Consider the following 19,482-nt stretch of genomic DNA (forward strand, 5'->3'; position numbering starts at 1 on the left):
TAGGTGAAGAGAAAATGGCAAAACTGAGGGATGTGGAGACAATGCAAGTCATTCTCTGGCCGATATTCAGCGCAAGATAACCGGCTGGGAATGGCCACTGACCAGTTAACTCACATCTCAGTGAATAACAGGTCATTTTCAGTGGCATTAACCGGTTATTGCTGCTGAAAATTCATGGTTAGTGCCGAAAACAAAGCTGGCAAAATTGGGGGCATTCCGGGGGTGTGACCGGTTAAGCCTCGATATTTGGAACTTAACCGGCCAAGCTTAGCAGCTAAATAAGGCTGCATAAAAAGCAGGCCTCTCTTTGCCCACCAAGCCATGGCTGGTTAAATCAGAATATCAACTTAATCGGTCATTCGCTAGCTGGCGCTGAATAAGTACATAAGTAATGCCTCACTGGGAAAAGACCAAGGGTCCATCGAGCCCATCATCATGTCCACGACAGTGGCCAATCCAGGCCAAGGGCACCTGGCAAGTTTCCCAAACGTACAAACATTCTATACATGTTATTCCTGGAATTGTGGATTTTTCGCAAGTCCATTTAGTAGTGGTTTATGGACTTGTCCTTTAGGAAACCGTCTAACCCCTTTTTAAACTCTGCTAAGCTAACCGCCTTCACCACATTCTCCGGCAACGAATTCCAGAGTTTAATTATGCGTTGGGTGAAGAAACATTTTCTCCGATTTGTTTTAAATTTACTACACTGTAGTTTCACTTAGATATTCAATGTCGGTTGCCGGAAAAGATCCGTCACTGAATATCTGGGTTGAACACTGGCAGCGGGCAGTCAAAGCACTGCCTGCTGACAGCTGAGTTTTGGGCAGTTTATGCTTTTGGAATTAGAGTACAAAACAAACAATTGCATACTATGTTCTATTCTGCAGGGTATCTAGATTTCGAATATCCCATAAAAGTAAGCTAGGTCTACATTACAGCAGAAATGTCATATGCTTAGGCCCAAGGAAGAAGGAAATGTAACATTCCCCTCTGGTCCAAGAGCCACACCTTTTGCTATCAGGCTGGCAAGTGTTACCTACTGCTACCATGATGAGAGAATTTTACCCGGATAACTAACCTATACTTTAACTTTCTATTTTTGACTAGGATGAACAGCAATGAACAAAGACGACGCATTGTGCATTATAGAACATAAAACTTTGTCAACAGTAAAACCAAATTATTTACCTGTAGCAGGTGTTCTCTGTAGGCAAAAGGATACAAGTCCTCACAGCATGAGTGATATCACTGATGGAGCCCATGTATGGGAATGCTGCCTCAGCTTCTATTCCTCTTGAAAGTTTTGAGCTGCTTTATCCCGCACACAAACTACTGTCATGCTGGCCACCTCACAATACAATATAGCTCCTTGGGGAGGTGTGTGGGTACGTGAGGACTTCTATCCTGCTGCCCAGAGAGACCACCACCTACAGATAAGTAACTTGATTTTTTCCAAGCACAAGCAAGGTAAGTCCTCATAGCATGGGACTCCCTAGTTACAGGCTGCCTTTAACATAAAAAGGGGAAAATAACATCGAAAAACACTGCAATGACAATCTTCAATGACTGTAATTGGAATGATTTTATGTTTCATGTATACATTCTGATATATGTCATTATTTGCTCATTTCTGATCTGAAGGTGGTATTGCCTTCAAAAGCTCATTGAAAATGTATTAAATTAGTCCAATAAAAACGGTATCATCTTATTTGATTTTCTTTGTTTTATTTCTTTTCATTATCTTTGTTTGCCAAATCTTTTTATTCAAAAAAATGTACAATATAACATTTACAAGCACAGTAAACAAGTACACTAGGAGGGGCATAATCGAACAGAAACGCCTATCTCCATGGGCGTTTATCTCCGAGAACGGGTCCGTGAAGGGGCGGACCGAATCGTATTTTCGAAAAAACATGGACGTTTATCTTTTTTTGAGCTGGGCGTTTTTGTTTTTCAGCGATAATGGAAACCGAAAACGCCCAGCTCAAAAACGAATAACTCCAAGACATTTATTCATGGGAGGGACTAGGATTCGTACTGCACCGGTCCACCTCACATGCCAGGACACCAACCGGGCACCCTAGGGGGCACTTTTACAAAAAAAAAAAAAAAAAAGGTAAAACAGCTCCCAGGTGCATAGCACCCTTCCCTTGGGTGTTGAGCCCCCAAAATCCCCCTCAAAACCCACTGCCCACAAGTCTACACCATTACTATAGCCCTAAGGGGTGAAGGGGGGCACCTACACGTGGGTACAGTGGGTTGGGGGGCGGTTTGGAGGGCTCCCATTTACCAGCACAAGTGTAACAGGTGGGGGGGGGGGGGGGGGGGGGGGGGGATGAGCCTGGGTCCACCTGCCTGAAGTCCACTGCTCCAGTGACCTGCATACTGCTGCCAGGGAGGTGGGTTTGACATTTGAGGGTGAAAATAAAAAGTTGTGAAACGGCATATTTTGTGGTGGGAGGGGGTTCGTGACCACTGGGGGAGTCAGGGGAGGTCATCCCCGATTCCCTCCAGTGGTCATCTGGTCATTTAGGGCACTTTTTGGGGCCTTATTCGTGGAAAAACAGGGTCCAGGAAAAGTGCCATAAATTCTCGCTAAAAATGCATATTTTTTTTCCATTATCGGCGAAAGGCGCCCATCTCTGAGCGGCAGATAACCACGCCCCAGTTCCGCCTTCACCACGCCTTCGACACGCCCCCATCAACGTTGTCCGCATCCGCGACGGAGTGCAGTTGAAAACGTCCAAATTCGGCTTTTGATTATACCGCTTTATTCGTTTTTGGGAGATAAACGTCTATCTCCCGATTTGGGTCACAATATAGGCGTTTTTCTCTTTCGATTATAAGCAGGAAAGTCATCAAACAACCCCCCCCCTAAATAAACCCATACCACCAAGCATACAGAAAAGAACAACCAATGGGAGTAGCAGGGTCTGGACTCATATGACCATTTACCACCTTCTCCTATCTTCCTAGAATGGACCCTACCCCATGACCCTCCCCCCTTCCTCATCAAGAGACCTAGAATCTCTCATGAAGCCCTCATGATACAGCCTGAAACCTATTCAGCACTTGGCTGTGTGCTATAGGAGAGATGGATTAAAGATAAGCCTTCAAATAGATAAAAATACTTTTTGCCTCTTAGAATGATTCTGCACCCTGTATGCCTCCCAGACTATTAAAACATGTAGCTTATTCCTCCCATACCAAAAGGAAGGAGGTTCTTCCTGGAGCCAATGGTTAAGCACACATTTCCCCCCCACTATGTCTGCCTTACCTAAAAACTGTTTATTGCCTTACCCTGAACCCCACAGAGTCTAGGTATATTAAAAAGAATTCCAATGCCTGTAAACTGTTGAGGAGATCCTAATATCTGTTGTAGATAATTGACCACAGCCACCCAAAAGGCCATAATCTGCCTGCAACTCCATAAAGCATGAAAACATTTATCATGAATCTTGAATTTCAAACAGTGTGGGGTGCCGGCACAACCTGCATGAAAGACTCACTTCTGAGGAAAACGTGTTCTATGACTGCTAAGATACTGACACTCCCATAACTCAGCGTTGTGCATAGTCTCTGGAATGACTTTGATTAAAGGTATAAACTGGGTAATATTTAAGGGACGCTCCATATCTTCAGTCCAAGTTGCCCCAAAAGAATCATATCATCAGGGTGTTTGGATGTTGCTCTATTGTTTATGTAACCATGAGATAGAGGCTCTTCCCAATTTGTCCTCTTGCAAGAAGTTCTGAAATTTGTTGCCCCATCGAGAAGATAAGCCTTGAGAGTCTAGCATGGAAATATAATGGAATAATTGTAATTCTCTGAGGACAAGCAGGCTGCTTGTTCTCACTGATGGGTGACGTCCACGGCAGCCCCTCCAATCGGAACACTTCTCTAGCAAAGTCCTTTGCTAGCCCTCGCGCGTCGATGCGCATGCGCGGCCGTCTTCCCGCCCGAACCGGCTCGTGCCGGTCAGTCTTCTTTTGTCCGTGCTCGGTACGGTCGTGTTTCGCCGTTCGCGCCCCAAAGTTGACCTCGCGCGTCGTTTATCGACTTCGTTCTAAAAAAACAAAAAAAAAGGTGTCGGAAGGAGACCTTTATGGTTTTCTCCCTTCCCGTATTTCTAGTTTTGCCCCGGTAAGTTTTCTTTCGTCGTCGGGGTAGGCCCTATTTAGGCCTCAGTCGAAGTTTTTCTTCCCCCTATTTTTGTGGTGCCATTTTCGCCATTTCGAGTTTTGATCCTCGCCGGCGCGATTTTTCCCGCCCATGACATCGAAGTCTTCCAGCGGCTTCAAGAAGTGCACCCAGTGCGCCCGGGTAATCTCGCTCACTGACAGGCACGCGTCATGTCTTCAGTGTCTGGGGGCTGGGCACCACCTGCAGGCCTGTAGTCTGTGTTCTCTTTTGCAAAAGCGGACTCAGGTAGCGAGATTAGCCCAGTGGAACGTTTTGTTCTCGGGCTCTTCGTCGGCATCGGCACCGGGAGCATCGACTGCTTCGACGTCGTTGGCGCCTGGACCTTCATCTTTGCCCCCGATTGCATCGAGTGCATCGAGGCATCGGCCCTCTGCATTGGGGCGACATCGGAAGGCTGCGTCGGCGTCGGTGGTATCGAGACCTCCTCATCTGCTGATGTCGTCGGACGGTGGTGCTTCGTCTGGAGTGCAGGTGAGGGCTGTCCATTCCCCTGCTGGTGGCGGTGAGCCTTCGGGTGGGTCTCCCCCCACCCTGAGGGCTCCTGCGGTACAGCCCCCCCGAGACCGACCTCCTTCGGCCTCGGCCCCGAGGAAGAGACGGCTGGATTCTACATCCTCCTTGTCGGTGCCGGGAAGCTCCAGTGACATGCTTCGTCCCAAGAAGTCGAAGAAGCATCGTCACCGGTCCCCTTCCCGTGTCGGCACAGAGAGCTCTGGGTCGCCGAGGGAGTCGGCACCCAGTAGGCATCGGCACCAAGAGGACCGCTCGCCCTCTGTTCAAGAGGTGTCGATGCACTCCCCTTTGGACAGCCCGGAACAGCCTCCACGCCCGGAACAGACTCTGACATCGACGCCTGCATCGGCTTCCATGCCTTTTTCCACAGCCACTCTGAACGAGATAAATCGTAGTAATTCCAACACTGGTGCACATGGATCTTTCAGCCCTTTTCTTAAATGTGCTCTTTATGAGCCAATTGTCCAGTCACGGAAACATATGCACACCCAGTTTCCATAGGCACACTGCCACTTCAGGGAGGCATTCTGTAAAGATCCATGGACTGATGCAAAGCCAAAAGTCAAGAACGTGGGACTGGTGTGGTGTTTTCCTATCATGAATCTGAGATACTTCTTATTTATTTGTTACATTTGTATTCCACATTTTCCCACCTATTTGTAGGCTCAATGTGGCTTGGATGTTATCTTTATGTGTGTTTAAGCATACTTTAAGTCCACAGACAATAACTGGTCTACTTTTTAAAGGTAAAGAATGAGGATGCCCAGGTAAACCATGCCGAACTTTTCTCAAACCAGATGCTTGTACAGAGATGTTAGGTCTAGGATGGGATAAAATCCCCCATCTTCTTTGCGATCAAAAAATATTTGGAGATAAGTCCCTGCCCATTTTTCCTTCCTATTTCCCCATGCAATCACTGTAAACTTTCCCTGTGTTCATTCCTCTCAATTTATTAGTCTAGAGGTTATTTTGTCTTATCTGTCTCCCCTTCCCTCATTTTTATAATTTTGTAAACTACTTAAGACTCCATTTTTTAAAAACACAGGTGGTATACAGTGGTGGAAATAAGTATTTGATCCCTTGCTGATTTTGTAAGTTTGCCCACTGACAAAGACATGAGCAGCCCATAATTGAAGGGTAGGTTATTGGTAACAGTGAGAGATAGCACATCACAAATTAAATCCGGAAAATCACATTGTGGAAAGTATATGAATTTATTTGCATTCTGCAGAGGGAAATAAGTATTTGATCCCCCACCAACCAGTAAGAGATCTGGCCCCTACAGACCAGGTAGATGCTCCAAATCAACTCGTTACCTGCATGACAGACAGCTGTCGGCAATGGTCACCTGTATGAAAGACACCTGTCCACAGACTCAGTGAATCAGTCAGACTCTAACCTCTACAAAATGGCCAAGAGCAAGGAGCTGTCTAAGGATGTCAGGGACAAGATCATACACCTGCACAAGGCTGGAATGGGCTACAAAACCATCAGTAAGACGCTGGGCGAGAAGGAGACAACTGTTGGTGCCATAGTAAGAAAATGGAAGAAGTACAAAATGACTGTCAATCGACAAAGATCTGGGGCTCCACGCAAAATCTCACCTCGTGGGGTATCCTTGATCATGAGGAAGGTTAGAAATCAGCCTACAACTACAAGGGGGGAACTTGTCAATGATCTCAAGGCAGCTGGGACCACTGTCACCACGAAAACCATTGGTAACACATTACGACATAACGGATTGCAATCCTGCAGTGCCCGCAAGGTCCCCCTGCTCCGGAAGGCACATGTGACGGCCCGTCTGAAGTTTGCCAGTGAACACCTGGATGATGCCGAGAGTGATTGGGAGAAGGTGCTGTGGTCAGATGAGACAAAAATTGAGCTCTTTGGCATGAACTCAACTCGCCGTGTTTGGAGGAAGAGAAATGCTGCCTATGACCCAAAGAACACCGTCCCCACTGTCAAGCATGGAGGTGGAAATGTTATGTTTGGGGGGTGTTTCTCTGCTAAGGGCACAGGACTACTTCACCGCATCAATGGGAGAATGGATGGGGCCATGTACCGTACAATTCTGAGTGACAACCTCCTTCCCTCCGCCAGGGCCTTAAAAATGGGTCGTGGCTGGGTCTTCCAGCACGACAATGACCCAAAACATATAGCCAAGGCAACAAAGGAGTGGCTCAGGAAGAAGCACATTAGGGTCATGGAGTGGCCTAGCCAGTCACCAGACCTTAATCCCATTGAAAACTTATGGAGGGAGCTGAAGCTGCGAGTTGCCAAGCGACAGCCCAGAACTCTTAATGATTTAGAGATGATCTGCAAAGAGGAGTGGACCAAATTCCTCCTGACATGTGTGCAAACCTCATCATCAACTACAGAAGACGTCTGACCGCTGTGCTTGCCAACAAGGGTTTTGCCACCAAGTATTAGGTCTTGTTTGCCAGAGGGATTAAATACTTATTTCCCTCTGCAGAATGCAAATAAATTCATATACTTTCCACAATGTGATTTTCCGGATTTAATTTGTGATGTGCTATCTCTCACTGTTACCAATAACCTACCCTTCAATTATGGGCTGCTCATGTCTTTGTCAGTGGGCAAACTTACAAAATCAGCAAGGGATCAAATACTTATTTCCACCACTGTATCAAATAAAAATTAATCTTGAACAGGTTTGACTGCACTGGCTTCTATGAAAGAAGAGATTCTTGTAAGTATTTCCTGATGTAGAGCTTGACAAGATGCTCTCAGTGGGCAATTCCTAGCAGAATGATTTTCAGAACTTATCACTCAGACATTATAAAGGGCCAACAACTTGCATAAAACCTGAGCCTCCCTGGCATGAATTTTGTAATTCTGGCTTTGATCCTGTAAAGACAATCAAGACATCATCCCTGGTTTTGGTGCGGAGCTGTTTGGGACTTCTGGGTCCTCTGCTGTCTTGGATGAGAGCAAGAGCCCTGTCTGGTTTGGGAAGAGAGTGAATGAGGAAGATACCTACAGAGCAATAGGATCTCCTTTGCATTCTATTATGAAACCTCCTAAATGAGCAAGCTTGGTCGGAAGTAGGCCTGGAGGATTTAAGGGTGTCACTGTGCTGCTTGATAAGGGAAGAAACCTCCTGAACCTTGTAGAAACACAGAAAATGACGGCAGGTAGGGCATATCATCCACTATCTCTTCCTCCCCCTAAGAGATCCCACATGCCTGTTCCATGCTTTTTTTTTTTTAATTCAGATATAGTCCTTGTTGCCACCATCTCCACCAGAAGGTCATTCCACACATCCAACATGCTTTCCATGAAGTATTTCCTTAAATTACTTCTGGGTCTACTCCCGTTTAGCTTCATCTTATGCCCTCTCATTCCAGAGCTTCCTTTTAGTTGAAAGAGACCTGCCTCCTGCGCATGTACACCATGGAGATATCTAAATGTCTCAGTCATATCTCCTCTTTCTCCCAAAATATACAAATTGAGATCTATGAGTCTGTCTCTATGTGCTTTATGATGAAGACCACTGCCCATTTTAATAGCTACTCTCTGGACTGACTCCTTTCTCTATGGTACGGCATGTCCATTGCTCCCTCTAAGCTGAGTGGGAGTCCTCCACCTACAGTCCTGCCAGCAGGGGGTACTGTTTCACTATCAAATTTTGAAAAGTGAGGGATGATGGGCAAACTCTGAGGACTCTAGGAGAACTGTCTGTTGCTAGTGATTGAAAACACACTATTGAAGCACCAATTTCCACTGGTAGAAATGCAGTTGAGGATGCCTGCTCAGCTCAGAGGAAACAGGAGGCATGTCAGCAAGTTTTTTTTTTTTTGCACATTGTACCTCAGATCTGATGAAAAACATAGAAACATAGAAAAATGTAGTCAGATAAAGACCATATGGCCTATCCAGTCTGCCCATCCATGTCAACTAATCTATCACTTTCTTAGAGATCCTATGTACTTGTCCCATGAGTGTCTCCTGGCATCATTACTCACAGTGGAAGCACTCAATGCCATTTCAAAAATGTAATAGGTCACTCAGACCACGTATTTTCCACACTCCTTCCCTCTGCCCACTAGTAAAACTTTTCTGTTGTTTATTTACTGTTAGCCACACTGAATTTGAGTATGCTTGGGATAATGTGGGGTATAAATGTCAAAAATAAATAAATACATTTTTTTTGCTGGCTCTGGTGCAAGTTTGCTTTTTAAATTGGAATTGAGAGCCCATGAGGCAGCCCTTTGTTTGGGCGAAACTTGGTGAGCAGTGGGGTTCCTCAGGAGTTGGTGCTGGGGCCCATTTTGTTTAATATATTTGTGAGAGATAATGCCAAAGGGTTGGAAGGAAAGGTTTGCCTTTTTGCAGATGACACGAAGATAGCCAATAGAGTGGATACCCTGGAGGGAGTAGAAACGATGAGAAGGGATCTCAGAAAGTTAGAAGAATGGTCGAGGGTCTAGCAGTTAAAATTTAATGCCAAGAAGTGCAGAATGATGCATTTGGGGTGTAGAAACCCAAAAGAGAGATACCAAATAGGAGGGGAGAGATTAGTAAGCTTGATTCAGGAGAGAGAGTGTTCAGGTATTGGTTTCGGAGGATATGAAGGTGAACAAACAATGTGACAAGGCGTGGTCGTGGCTTGAAGGATGCTAGGCTGCACAGAGAGGGGTATAACCAGCAGAAGAAAGGAGGTGTTGATGCCCCTCTACAAGTCGTTGGTGAGGCCTCACTTGGAGTATTGTGTTCAGTTTTGGAGGCCGTATCTGGCTAAAGATGTAAAAAGACTGGAAGCGGTGCAAAGAAAAGCTACGAAAATGGTAACGGATTTGCGTTGCAAACTGTACGAGGAGAGACTTGCCGACCTGAACATGTATACCTTGGAGGAAAGAAGAAACAGGGGTGACATGATACAGACGTTCAAATATTTGAAAGGTATTAATCCGCATACGAACCTTTTCCGGAGACGGGAAGGTGGTAGAACTAGAGGATGTGAATTGAGTTTGAAGGGGGGCAGACTCAGGAGTAATGTCAGGAAGTATTTTTTCATGGAGAGGGTGGTGGATACATGGAATGCCCTCCCGCGGGAGGTGGTGGAGATGAAAACGGTAATGAAATTCAAACATGCGTGGGATAAACACAAAGGAATCCTGTTTAGAAGGAATGGATCTATGGAATCTTAGTGGACATTGGGTGGCGACACCGGTATTTGGAGAATAAAACTGGTGCAGGGTGGACTTTACGGTCTGTGCCCTGAGAAAGGCAGGGAGAAATCAAACTCCGATATACATATAAAGTATTACATACCATGTAAAATGAGTTTATCTTGTTGGGCAGACTGGATGGACCATTCAGGTCTTTATCTGCCATCATTTACTATGTTAAGATAAACAAGAGCCAAAGGAGACCTGATATTTTTAAACCAAAAGAAGAGTCTTGAAAATGATGCAAGTAGAAGCAGGTAGCCAGTGCTCAGAATGGAGGAGAGGAGTGACACTATTGAAGCAGTGAGCATTGTGCTAGAATTTGACGCTGTCAATTGTACTAATTGGAGATGATTGAGGGAAGAGAGGTGAAGTACAGAATAGAGAGAGTTTTAGAAATTGAAGTGAGAAATGACAAGTGCAAGGATGAGGGGGTGGGGGAGACCAGCAGGAAGTAGATTATATCTATTGCATGCCAAAGAACTCAGATTCGTTGCTTTTCATTGAACCACCTAAACTCATTTTACATCCTAAGCAACATACATCTTTGTACACAATACTTCAAGTGGGGCCTCTCAAATGACTTATACAGTGAGTGGCCTAGTGGTTAGGGTGGTGGACTTTGGTCCTGGGGAACTGAGGAACTGAGTTCGATTCCCGGCACAGGCAGCTCCTTGTGACTCTGGGCAAGTCACTTAACCCTCCATTGCCCCATGTAAGCCGCATTGAGCCTGCCATGAGTGGGAAAGCGCGGGGTACAAATGTAACAATCAGTGGCATCAACACCTCTTTTCTTCTGCTGGTTATACCTCTTTCAATGCAACCTAGCATCCTTCTGGCTATGGCCACCGTTTTGTCACACAGTTTTGCCACCTTGAGAACCTCAGACACGATCATCCCAAGGTCCCTTTTCTGAGTTGTGCTTATCAGTCTATTACATCCAATCTGGTATGTCTCCTTTGGATTTGCATTCTAAGTGAATCACTTTGCACTTCTTTGCATTAAATTTCAATTGCCAGTCCTTAGACCATTCTTGTAGATCTCTTCTCATGTTCTCTACTCCCTCCAGCATGTCCAATGTGTTTGTAATCTTCATGTCATCCACAAAAAGGACAAACCTTTCCTCCAAACCCTTTGGCAATGTTGCACACAAATATATTAAATAGAATCAGCCCCAGAACTGATCACTCAGGCACTCCATTACTCACCTTCCTTTTCGTCAAGCAGGTTCCATTTACCACCCACCCTCTGTTGTCTGTCAGTCAACCAGTTTACCACTTTGGGTCCTAACTTCATACTGCTTGGCTTATTCATGAGCCTCCTGTCAGGAACCATATCAAAGGTTTTGCTGAAATCCACGTAGATTACATCTAGCACATGACAGGATTTTCCTTTGCTAAAACCATGCTGCCTTGGATTTTGCAGACTACTGGATTATAGAAGGTTCACTATCCTTTCCTTCAATAGAGTCTCCATTAGTTTTCCAACAACCAAAATGCGGCTTACCGGCCTGCAGTTTCCCACTTCTTCCCTGTCCCCACTTTTGTGAAGTGGGAATCACATCCACTCTTCTCCAATCCCGTGGTACCTCTTCCATCTCTAAGGATCTATTAAATAAATCCTAAGAGGTCCTTTTTCTGAGCTCCCTTAATATTCTTGGATGTATCCCCATCCAGCCCCATGGTTTGGCTTTCCAAGTTGTACTTAAAGGTTTTTTTCTGCAAACAGAGCGACATATGCTCCATTTCCACATATACCCCTGGCAGCCAGCTGTGGTCCTTCTCCAGGAATTTCTAGATGATTTTTTGGTTTGCTCTTTGGCAACACAGGCAGGATGACCATTTCTAAGTAAACTCACTGCAGTGTTCAGCTTTTCCTATTTGAAGACTCGCTGTCTGATAGTGGATGACTGGACAATCAACTGTTTAGAAATGGCTATGTTGATTGCTGAATGAGCAAAATAAATAAATAAATAGAATAAAAAGATCCTATCCATACAGATGAGTTTTTTTCTCCACTGGTCCTGATCTGAAGCAAGCTGCTCATATAGGGAAGCTCTTGGATCTAAGAGCTGAAAACAGTTCTGTATGGAAAAATGGGCCAAATTTCCTCAACGTCAATGTGACTTATTGACAGTTATAGTACATGTTATGTTATTGTTGCTCAAGAAGGCACCACCAGTTATAGAATGAAGAGTTCACTTACTTTTTCCACACAAGGATCTTTATTGTTAAATTAAAAACAAACAAAAAATCCTAACCTATGGGGTTATCTCATTCTCTTTGATCTGAGTTTACATTACAAAATATCATTAGATCCTAAATTGTGCTAAAATTCAGACCATCTTACAGTTCATAAATGTTTTCTCACCATTATATATGAACCTTCAAGACTGCAAAGATTTTACCAGGACCAAAAGAGGCTACTTCAATACTTTGTGGATGCATACTCGGACAGGCACAAAGTAGTGAAAAACATGAGTTACCTGCAGCTCTTTCACAATCATAAAGCACAGCAGTCTGTCTAAACCATTCAGGCCGAAGGTTCCCAGTGAGTTCTGGATCTCAGAAAAAAGGCGACTGTTGGACACCTCCTGGTGAGTTTTCATGTCATACCATGTGTTCATTTGGTCAATGTAACATGTAACTCTAAGACAAGAAAGAGACATGCATCATTCATCCTTGTCCCTTGAAGTCTTTATAGAAAAGTAGGTGGTTTGGAAAAACAAAACACAAATATGTTAAGGAACTTGAGAATCAGCAAAATCAGTGATGATCTAGAAAAGACCTCTTGTTTCTAAGAGTACTTTTCTCTCTATCTGACCTATAGGCATATTTTCAAAGCACTTAGCCTCCCAAAGTTCCATAGAAACCTATGGAACTTAGCCTCCCAAAGTGCTTTGAAAATAAGCCTGCTAGTCATGTCCCAGATACACCTGCCAAACAAATTCAACAGAAGACTTCAAAAATGTCTTTGACAAAAGAGAGATATCATAAGAACAAAACATTGCCATACTAGGACAGACCAAAGGTCCAACAAAGCCCTGTATCCTATTCCCAAGTGGTCAATCTAGATCACAAGTAACAGGCAAGATCCCGGATTTTATGCTGCTTATCCTAGAAATAGGCAATGGATTTTCCCAAGTCCATCTTAATAATGGCTTATGGACTTTTCTTTTAGGAAATTATCCAAACCTTTTTTAAACCCTGCTAAGCTAACTGCTTTTATCACATTCTCTGGCAACGAATTCCAGAGTTTAATTACACGTTAAGTGAAGAAATATTTTTTCTGGTTTCTTTTAAATTTACTACTTAATAACTTCATTCCATGCCCCCTAGTCCCAGTATTTTTGGGAAAAACAAGTAATTTACCTCTACCTGCTCCACTCCACTCAGTATTTTACAGACATCATATCTCCCCTCTGCTGTCTCTTCTCCAAGCTGAAGAGCCATAGCCGCTTTAGCTTTTTCTCATAGGAAAGTCATCCTATCCCCTTTGTCATTTTCATCGTCCTTCTTTGTACCTTTTCTAATTCCATTATATCTTTTTTCAGATGCAGTGACCAGAATTGCACACAGTATTTGAGGTGCGGTCTCACCATGGTGAGATACAAAGGAATTATAACATTCTCTTTTGTTTTCCACTCATTTCCTAATAATTCCTAACATTCTGTTTGCTTTCTTAGCTGTCACTGCACACTGAGCAAGGGTTTCAACATATTATCAATGATGACATCTAGATCTTTTCCCTGGGCGGTGACTCCTAATGTGGAACCTTGCATCACATCGCTATAGTTTGGGTTACTCTTTCTCACATGCATCACTTTGCATTTGCTTACATTAAACGTCATCTGTCATTGGGATGTCCAGTCTCCCAGTCTTGTAAGGTCCTCTTACAATTTTTCACAATCTTCTTGCGATTTGATTTAATTTCCTCACTAGTTATTTCCATCTCTAGATAATTTATAAATACGTTAAAAAGCAGTGGTGCTAGTACAGACCCCTGGGAAACTCCACTACCTACTCTTCTCCATTGAGAATACTGACCATTTAACTGTACTCTGTTTTCTCTTTTAACTAGTTATTAATCCACAATAGGACATTATCTCCTATTCCATGCCTTTTTAATTTCCTCAGGAGTCTTTGATGAGGTACTTTGTCAAATGCCTTTTGAAAATACACGATACTGACCGCTATTAAGGGAATAATCATGCATCTCTCATACAAAGATTTTTCAAACTTTTTATACGCATACTTATCTGATATCTCCCCGCTCCCCCCGTTTTCTATATTGACACTGTCGATCACAGCATACTTCTCAATACCCTGTCCTCACTTGGATTCCAGGGCTCTGTCCTTTCCTGGTTCTCTTCCTACCTCTCCCTCCGCACCTTTAGTGTTCACTCTGGTGGATCCTCTTCTACTTCTATCCCTCTGCCTGTCGGCGTACCTCAGGGTTCTGTTCTTGGTCCCCTCCTCTTTTCTATCTACACTTCTTCCCTTGGTTCATTAATCTCATCCCATGGCTTTTCCTACCACCTCTATGCTGACGACTCCCAAATCTACCTTTCTACCCCTGATATCTCACCTTGCATCCAAATCAAAGTTTCAGCGTGCTTGTCTGACATTGCTGTCTGGATGTCTCAATGCCACCTGAAATTAAATATGACCAAAACCGAGCTTCTCATTATCCCCCCCAAACCCAACTCCCCGCTCCCCCCGTTTTCTATTTCTGTTGATGGCTCTCTCATTCTTCCTGTCTCCTCAGCTCGAAATCTTGGGGTCATCTTTGACTCTTCTCTCTCCTTCTCTGCTCATACCCAGCAGATTGCCAAGACCTGTCGTTTCTTTCTTTACAACATCCGTAAAATCCGCCCCTTTCTTTCCGAGCACTCTACCAAAACCCTCATCCACACCCTTGTCACCTCTCGTTTAGACTACTGCAATCTGCTTCTTGCTGGCCTCCCACTTAGTCACCTCTCCCCTCTCCAATCGGTTCAAAACTCTGCTGCCCGTCTCGTCTTCCGCCAGGGTCGCTTTACTCATACTACCCCTCTCCTCAAGACCCTTCACTGGCTCCCTATCCGTTTTCGCATCCTGTTCAAACTTCTTCTACTAACCTATAAATGTACTCACTCTGCTGCTCCCCAGTATCTCTCCACACTTGTCCTTCCCTACACCCCTTCCTGTGCACTCCGCTCCATGGATAATCCTTCTTATCTGTTCCCTTCTCCACTACTGCCAACGCCAGACTTCGCGCCTTCTGTCTCGCTGCACCCTACGCCTGGAATAAACTTCCTGAGCCCCTACGTCTTGCCCCATCCTTGGCCACCTTTAAATTTAGACTGAAAGCCCACCTCTTTAACATTGCTTTTGACTCGTAACCACTTGTAACCACTCGCCTCCACCTACCCTCCTCTCTTCCTTCCCGTTCACATTAATTGATTTGATTTGCTTACTTTATTTATTTTTTGTCTATTAGATTGTAAGCTCTTTGAGCAGGGACTGTCTTTCTTCTATGTTTGTGCAGCGCTGCGTATGCCTTGTAGCGCTATAGAAATGCTAAATAGTAGTAGTAGTAGTAATAATGAAAGCAATAGAGAATCTCTCCCAATGTCAGTTTTCAGGAGACTGCCTGTGTGAAGGGAATGACTCAATAACTTCAAATTTGCAACCCCCTCCTCCCTCCCAAAAAAAATAGTACAAACACCAATATGAAAAATTGAAAGCTTATTGTTGTATGAGGTACATTAATTGTAACGCCTTATTAGTGAACTACTTTATTGTTCTATGTTGGCTTGCGTGTATACCTCTCTTTTGCCCTAAAACATTTTTGAAGACTTGTATTGAATATGTAATAATTCAGCATAAACACATGTGTTCACTACTACCCATATACTTGATATACATCTTTGCAGTGTGTGGTGCCTTTTTGTTCTTTTTCATCAGATACATTCAGGCCTTTCTGTAGCATGTCACCACTGGGACTTCAGTATTATTTGTGGCCTTTGCAGAGTTATTATTTTGTAGCACCACTGATCAGTACATCTCTTCTATGCAACTTGTCACTGTATTATTAGAAATTCTCTCTTATTATTTCTGCATCCATCTCTCCAGATTTGTCTATGATATTTCTGTTCAAAGCCCACGACAGGATTGGCTTTTGACACAATTATCCCATTATTCACAGATGCTTTTCTTGTACTCTTCTGTGCTCCTTTTAGTTTCTCAGGTTCGTGATTTAGGAGGAATGAGAGGGAAACAGATGTTTTGGGGGATGGGGAAAAGCATAATTTGGGAAACTGCATTTAATCACAGAATTAAACAGTTGCAGACCCAACCAGAGAATGAAGGAAAGAAGTTTCACCAGCACACAATCTATACTCCTGGGGAAACTCTGTAGAAAAAAAATTAAAAATTCAGCATACTTAAAATAATTTTCTTGTGCAGAATTCTCCCATTATAAGGGATGGCTTCAATCTCCAGGCATGAAATACCCCCACCACCATGGCAGTTTCTCTCCTCAATTTCCACCTTCTCCACATTCTCTCCCCTGTTAAGTTCAGTTCTCAGCTTTTTCTACCCTTCTCCAGGGTGGAATAAATTTTTTTCCTCCTCCTCTACCCCCTTTTTGTTCATCTGTTCTGTACGCTCTAGCACCACTCTGCCTTCTAGAGTTCTCTCTCCCTATCCCTCAGCCTTCACTGTCCTCCCTATGCTCTCCCCCTAACTCCCAGCAAGACCCCTGATCTGTATAACCCCCCCCCCCAAGGTCTCTTTCTCTCTCCCCCAGGCAACCCCCCACATTACATCCACTGCCCTAATCCCCATGGAACAACCCCCAACCACCTTTCTCCAGGCTCCCCAGCCATGACACACACACAAACATACCCATCCAATTTCTGTCCAGGTCCTCCAGTCTTGACACACACGCACACACCCCTCCCCATCCACCTTTCTCCAGGCCATGACACACACACTCTCTCTCTCTTTTTTTCAGCCCCCCCCCCTCACCCATCACACCTGCTTCCCAAGTTTATTCAATGTTTGTTATACTGCACCATGGCTGAGGATAAAGCAGTTAGAGGGGAATGAATGTGACAGGAAAGAGGGGTAGGTAGGAGAAAGGAGCATTTAAGGTGGCACTTTTCTTCAGCCCCCTCCCACCATGGCTTAGGCTATCTCATCCACCTTGTTCCTTCCCTCCTCCCTCCCATAGCACATATCACCCATCCACCTTGCTTCAGCCCCACTCCTTCAAATGGTATACACAACCCCATCCACCTAACATACTCCTCCCATGGCGCACACACACTACTCATATCAGGCACCCCTTCCCCACACACGCCATCCACATTTTTCCAGCGCCCCCTTCCCAACACACACATTTATTTTATTTGCCTTTTTCTGGCTGCTTCCCATGCATTTTTAAAATCAGTGTCCATCCCTCCCTGATGGCATGGCAAAAAGAGGAGCTGCACAGTCGCACATCGGCCACTTCACCTTCCTCTGCTATTCTGGGCCTGAATATTCTTTTGAGCCGCATGACTTAAAGAACTACCAGGGATCAAGGTGGCAGAGAAGATGGAAACAGCCCGATGTGTGGCTGTGTACTGCTTTCTTGAGTGCAGGAGGGAGGGATGTCAGAGGAAACTGAGCTGATCTGTGCGAGAAAGGCAGAATTCTGCGCAGTCTGTGAAGGTGGCGAATTCTGATCCAATTCTGCATTGCGCAATTGCACAGAACTCCTCCAGGTGTAAACTTACTTTGGATCTGTAATTCTCAGGATTTCTCTGCAGAGTCGACCAATAAACGTGACAGATTCATCCACAGGGGGATATCTGGGTATAGGAATGTGGGTGGATTGATAAATACTTTGCCAATCTTGGACCTGGCAAACATGTGAAACAAGAAAGTTCATGTTACACAATCAAACTCAAAAGTCAACATCCAAACCTTACTAAGTCTGTTTGATTTATTTGTAATGTAAAAGTTTTTTCTTCTGTCCAGGAGTATACAGCACAGCAGACCTGTGATAGACCTTGATATTACTTTAATAAATAGCTCCATGGCACTGATCTACTGGTTTTCTTACTTTGTTTTTGCTAAGACCTGTAGTCACCCTGTGCTTTCTTAATTCCTGCAGCACTTTCAATGTCTTCCTCAAGCTTTAAATCCCACACCTCATTATGTCCAGAATTCTGATATTCCCATCCATCGCTCTCATCAGATCCCAGGATCAGATCAAACCCTTGTTTTCAGAGAAGCCCAGCTCTCCTAGATAGCCCATGTCAACCCTACCCTCCTTGTTTTCAATGTCCTGCTAGGACTCGCTCCTGCTTACCTCTACAACTTTGTTTCCAGTTACCTATTACTGGACCCTCTGCCTGAATATCCAACTAAGGATTCTCTCTGAACCATCATCTCTCCTCTTTTTTGTAATCCAGATGTGGGACTTGCTTCTTCTCCCTTGCTAACTGAAGCCCCATCCTAGTATATTCTCTTCCATCCAAGTGCAATATACCCCAAGCCTCCCAATACAGGTTTTCTATATTGGAAAGACACATTTATATGGAAAATGCCACAGAAAATTCCATATCTTTAATCAGACCTTTGTCCTTAGAAAGTTATTGCATTCTTGTTCCACATTGTAGTTGATAATGCGAGACACTTCTTCTTGCCAAATCTTTAACCCATAAATGCTGACATAATCTTGGATGTACTCAAAGGAGCGGTGGAACCCATTCATGGTGGCTGCCATTTCTTTCAGCTTTGGCATCAGTTCGCTCGGCTGCAAGTTGGAAAAAAAATCCATAGGTATATTTTTAACTATCAGAGTGGTCACTTATTATTACCAGAATGCTGTCATACCAATCACTGGTCAAAAGAAAGAGGAAAAGTTACTAAGTGAAGAATTATTTCCAGAAAGCACAGCAGCACCTCCATTTTTTTTTTAATCTCTCAACTCCTGTGACAAGGTTCCCAAAATTAAACAAATTTACAGAAACAATGATTATAATAGTGGATAAAGATTGAAAGCCCATCAAGTCTGACCAGTTCTGTTCCTGGTGCAATGCTAAACACCCCTATTAATCTCTAGCTTTCCCCTTAAAACTAGGGGTCCTCAGTACTTATACTATGTGCCTACTTGACTTTTTACCATTGTTTTCTTTCAAGCCCAACGATATTGGAATAAATTATACATAAGGGATACAGAATCTGCCTGGTGCAAAGGAACCCCAATTTTTAATGGAACAGGATCACATTTGGCATAGGAGAAGATTTGGTTAAAATACATATCAAGTTCAAAATTGGGCCAGATTGGAATAGGGGATTCCACAGTAAGCAGCTCTCCCAAAAACAGACACAGATGCCCTGTGGGAAAAGTGGCTCCAGCTTCTGCAGTATAGACGCTTTCATACACTGTTAGCATTAACTCTATGTGAGATACAGATCATAAGTCACATAACCTGGTTTAGCTCATTACTGGTATGGTATGCACTAAACTAACTATTTTGGAGATAACACACGCTGAGTAAAACATTGCAGTTAGGAAATTGAAAACTTCCTCTCCC

General features: G+C 44.0%; 1 protein-coding gene across 1 annotated transcript in view; it reads right to left on the bottom strand.

The window, feature by feature from the left end:
* WASHC5 (WASH complex subunit 5) overlaps positions 1-19,482 on the bottom strand; it is a 129,062-nt gene that overhangs the window by 25,483 nt on the left and 84,097 nt on the right. Inside the window, 3 exon segments of the mRNA XM_030219053.1 lie at positions 12,394-12,556; positions 17,674-17,798; positions 18,519-18,698. Coding sequence (XP_030074913.1) covers positions 12,394-12,556; positions 17,674-17,798; positions 18,519-18,698 — 468 coding nt within the window.

This window comes from Microcaecilia unicolor, chromosome 1 (genome assembly GCF_901765095.1).
Source record: "Microcaecilia unicolor chromosome 1, aMicUni1.1, whole genome shotgun sequence".
Taxonomy (NCBI): Eukaryota; Metazoa; Chordata; class Amphibia; order Gymnophiona; family Siphonopidae; genus Microcaecilia; species Microcaecilia unicolor.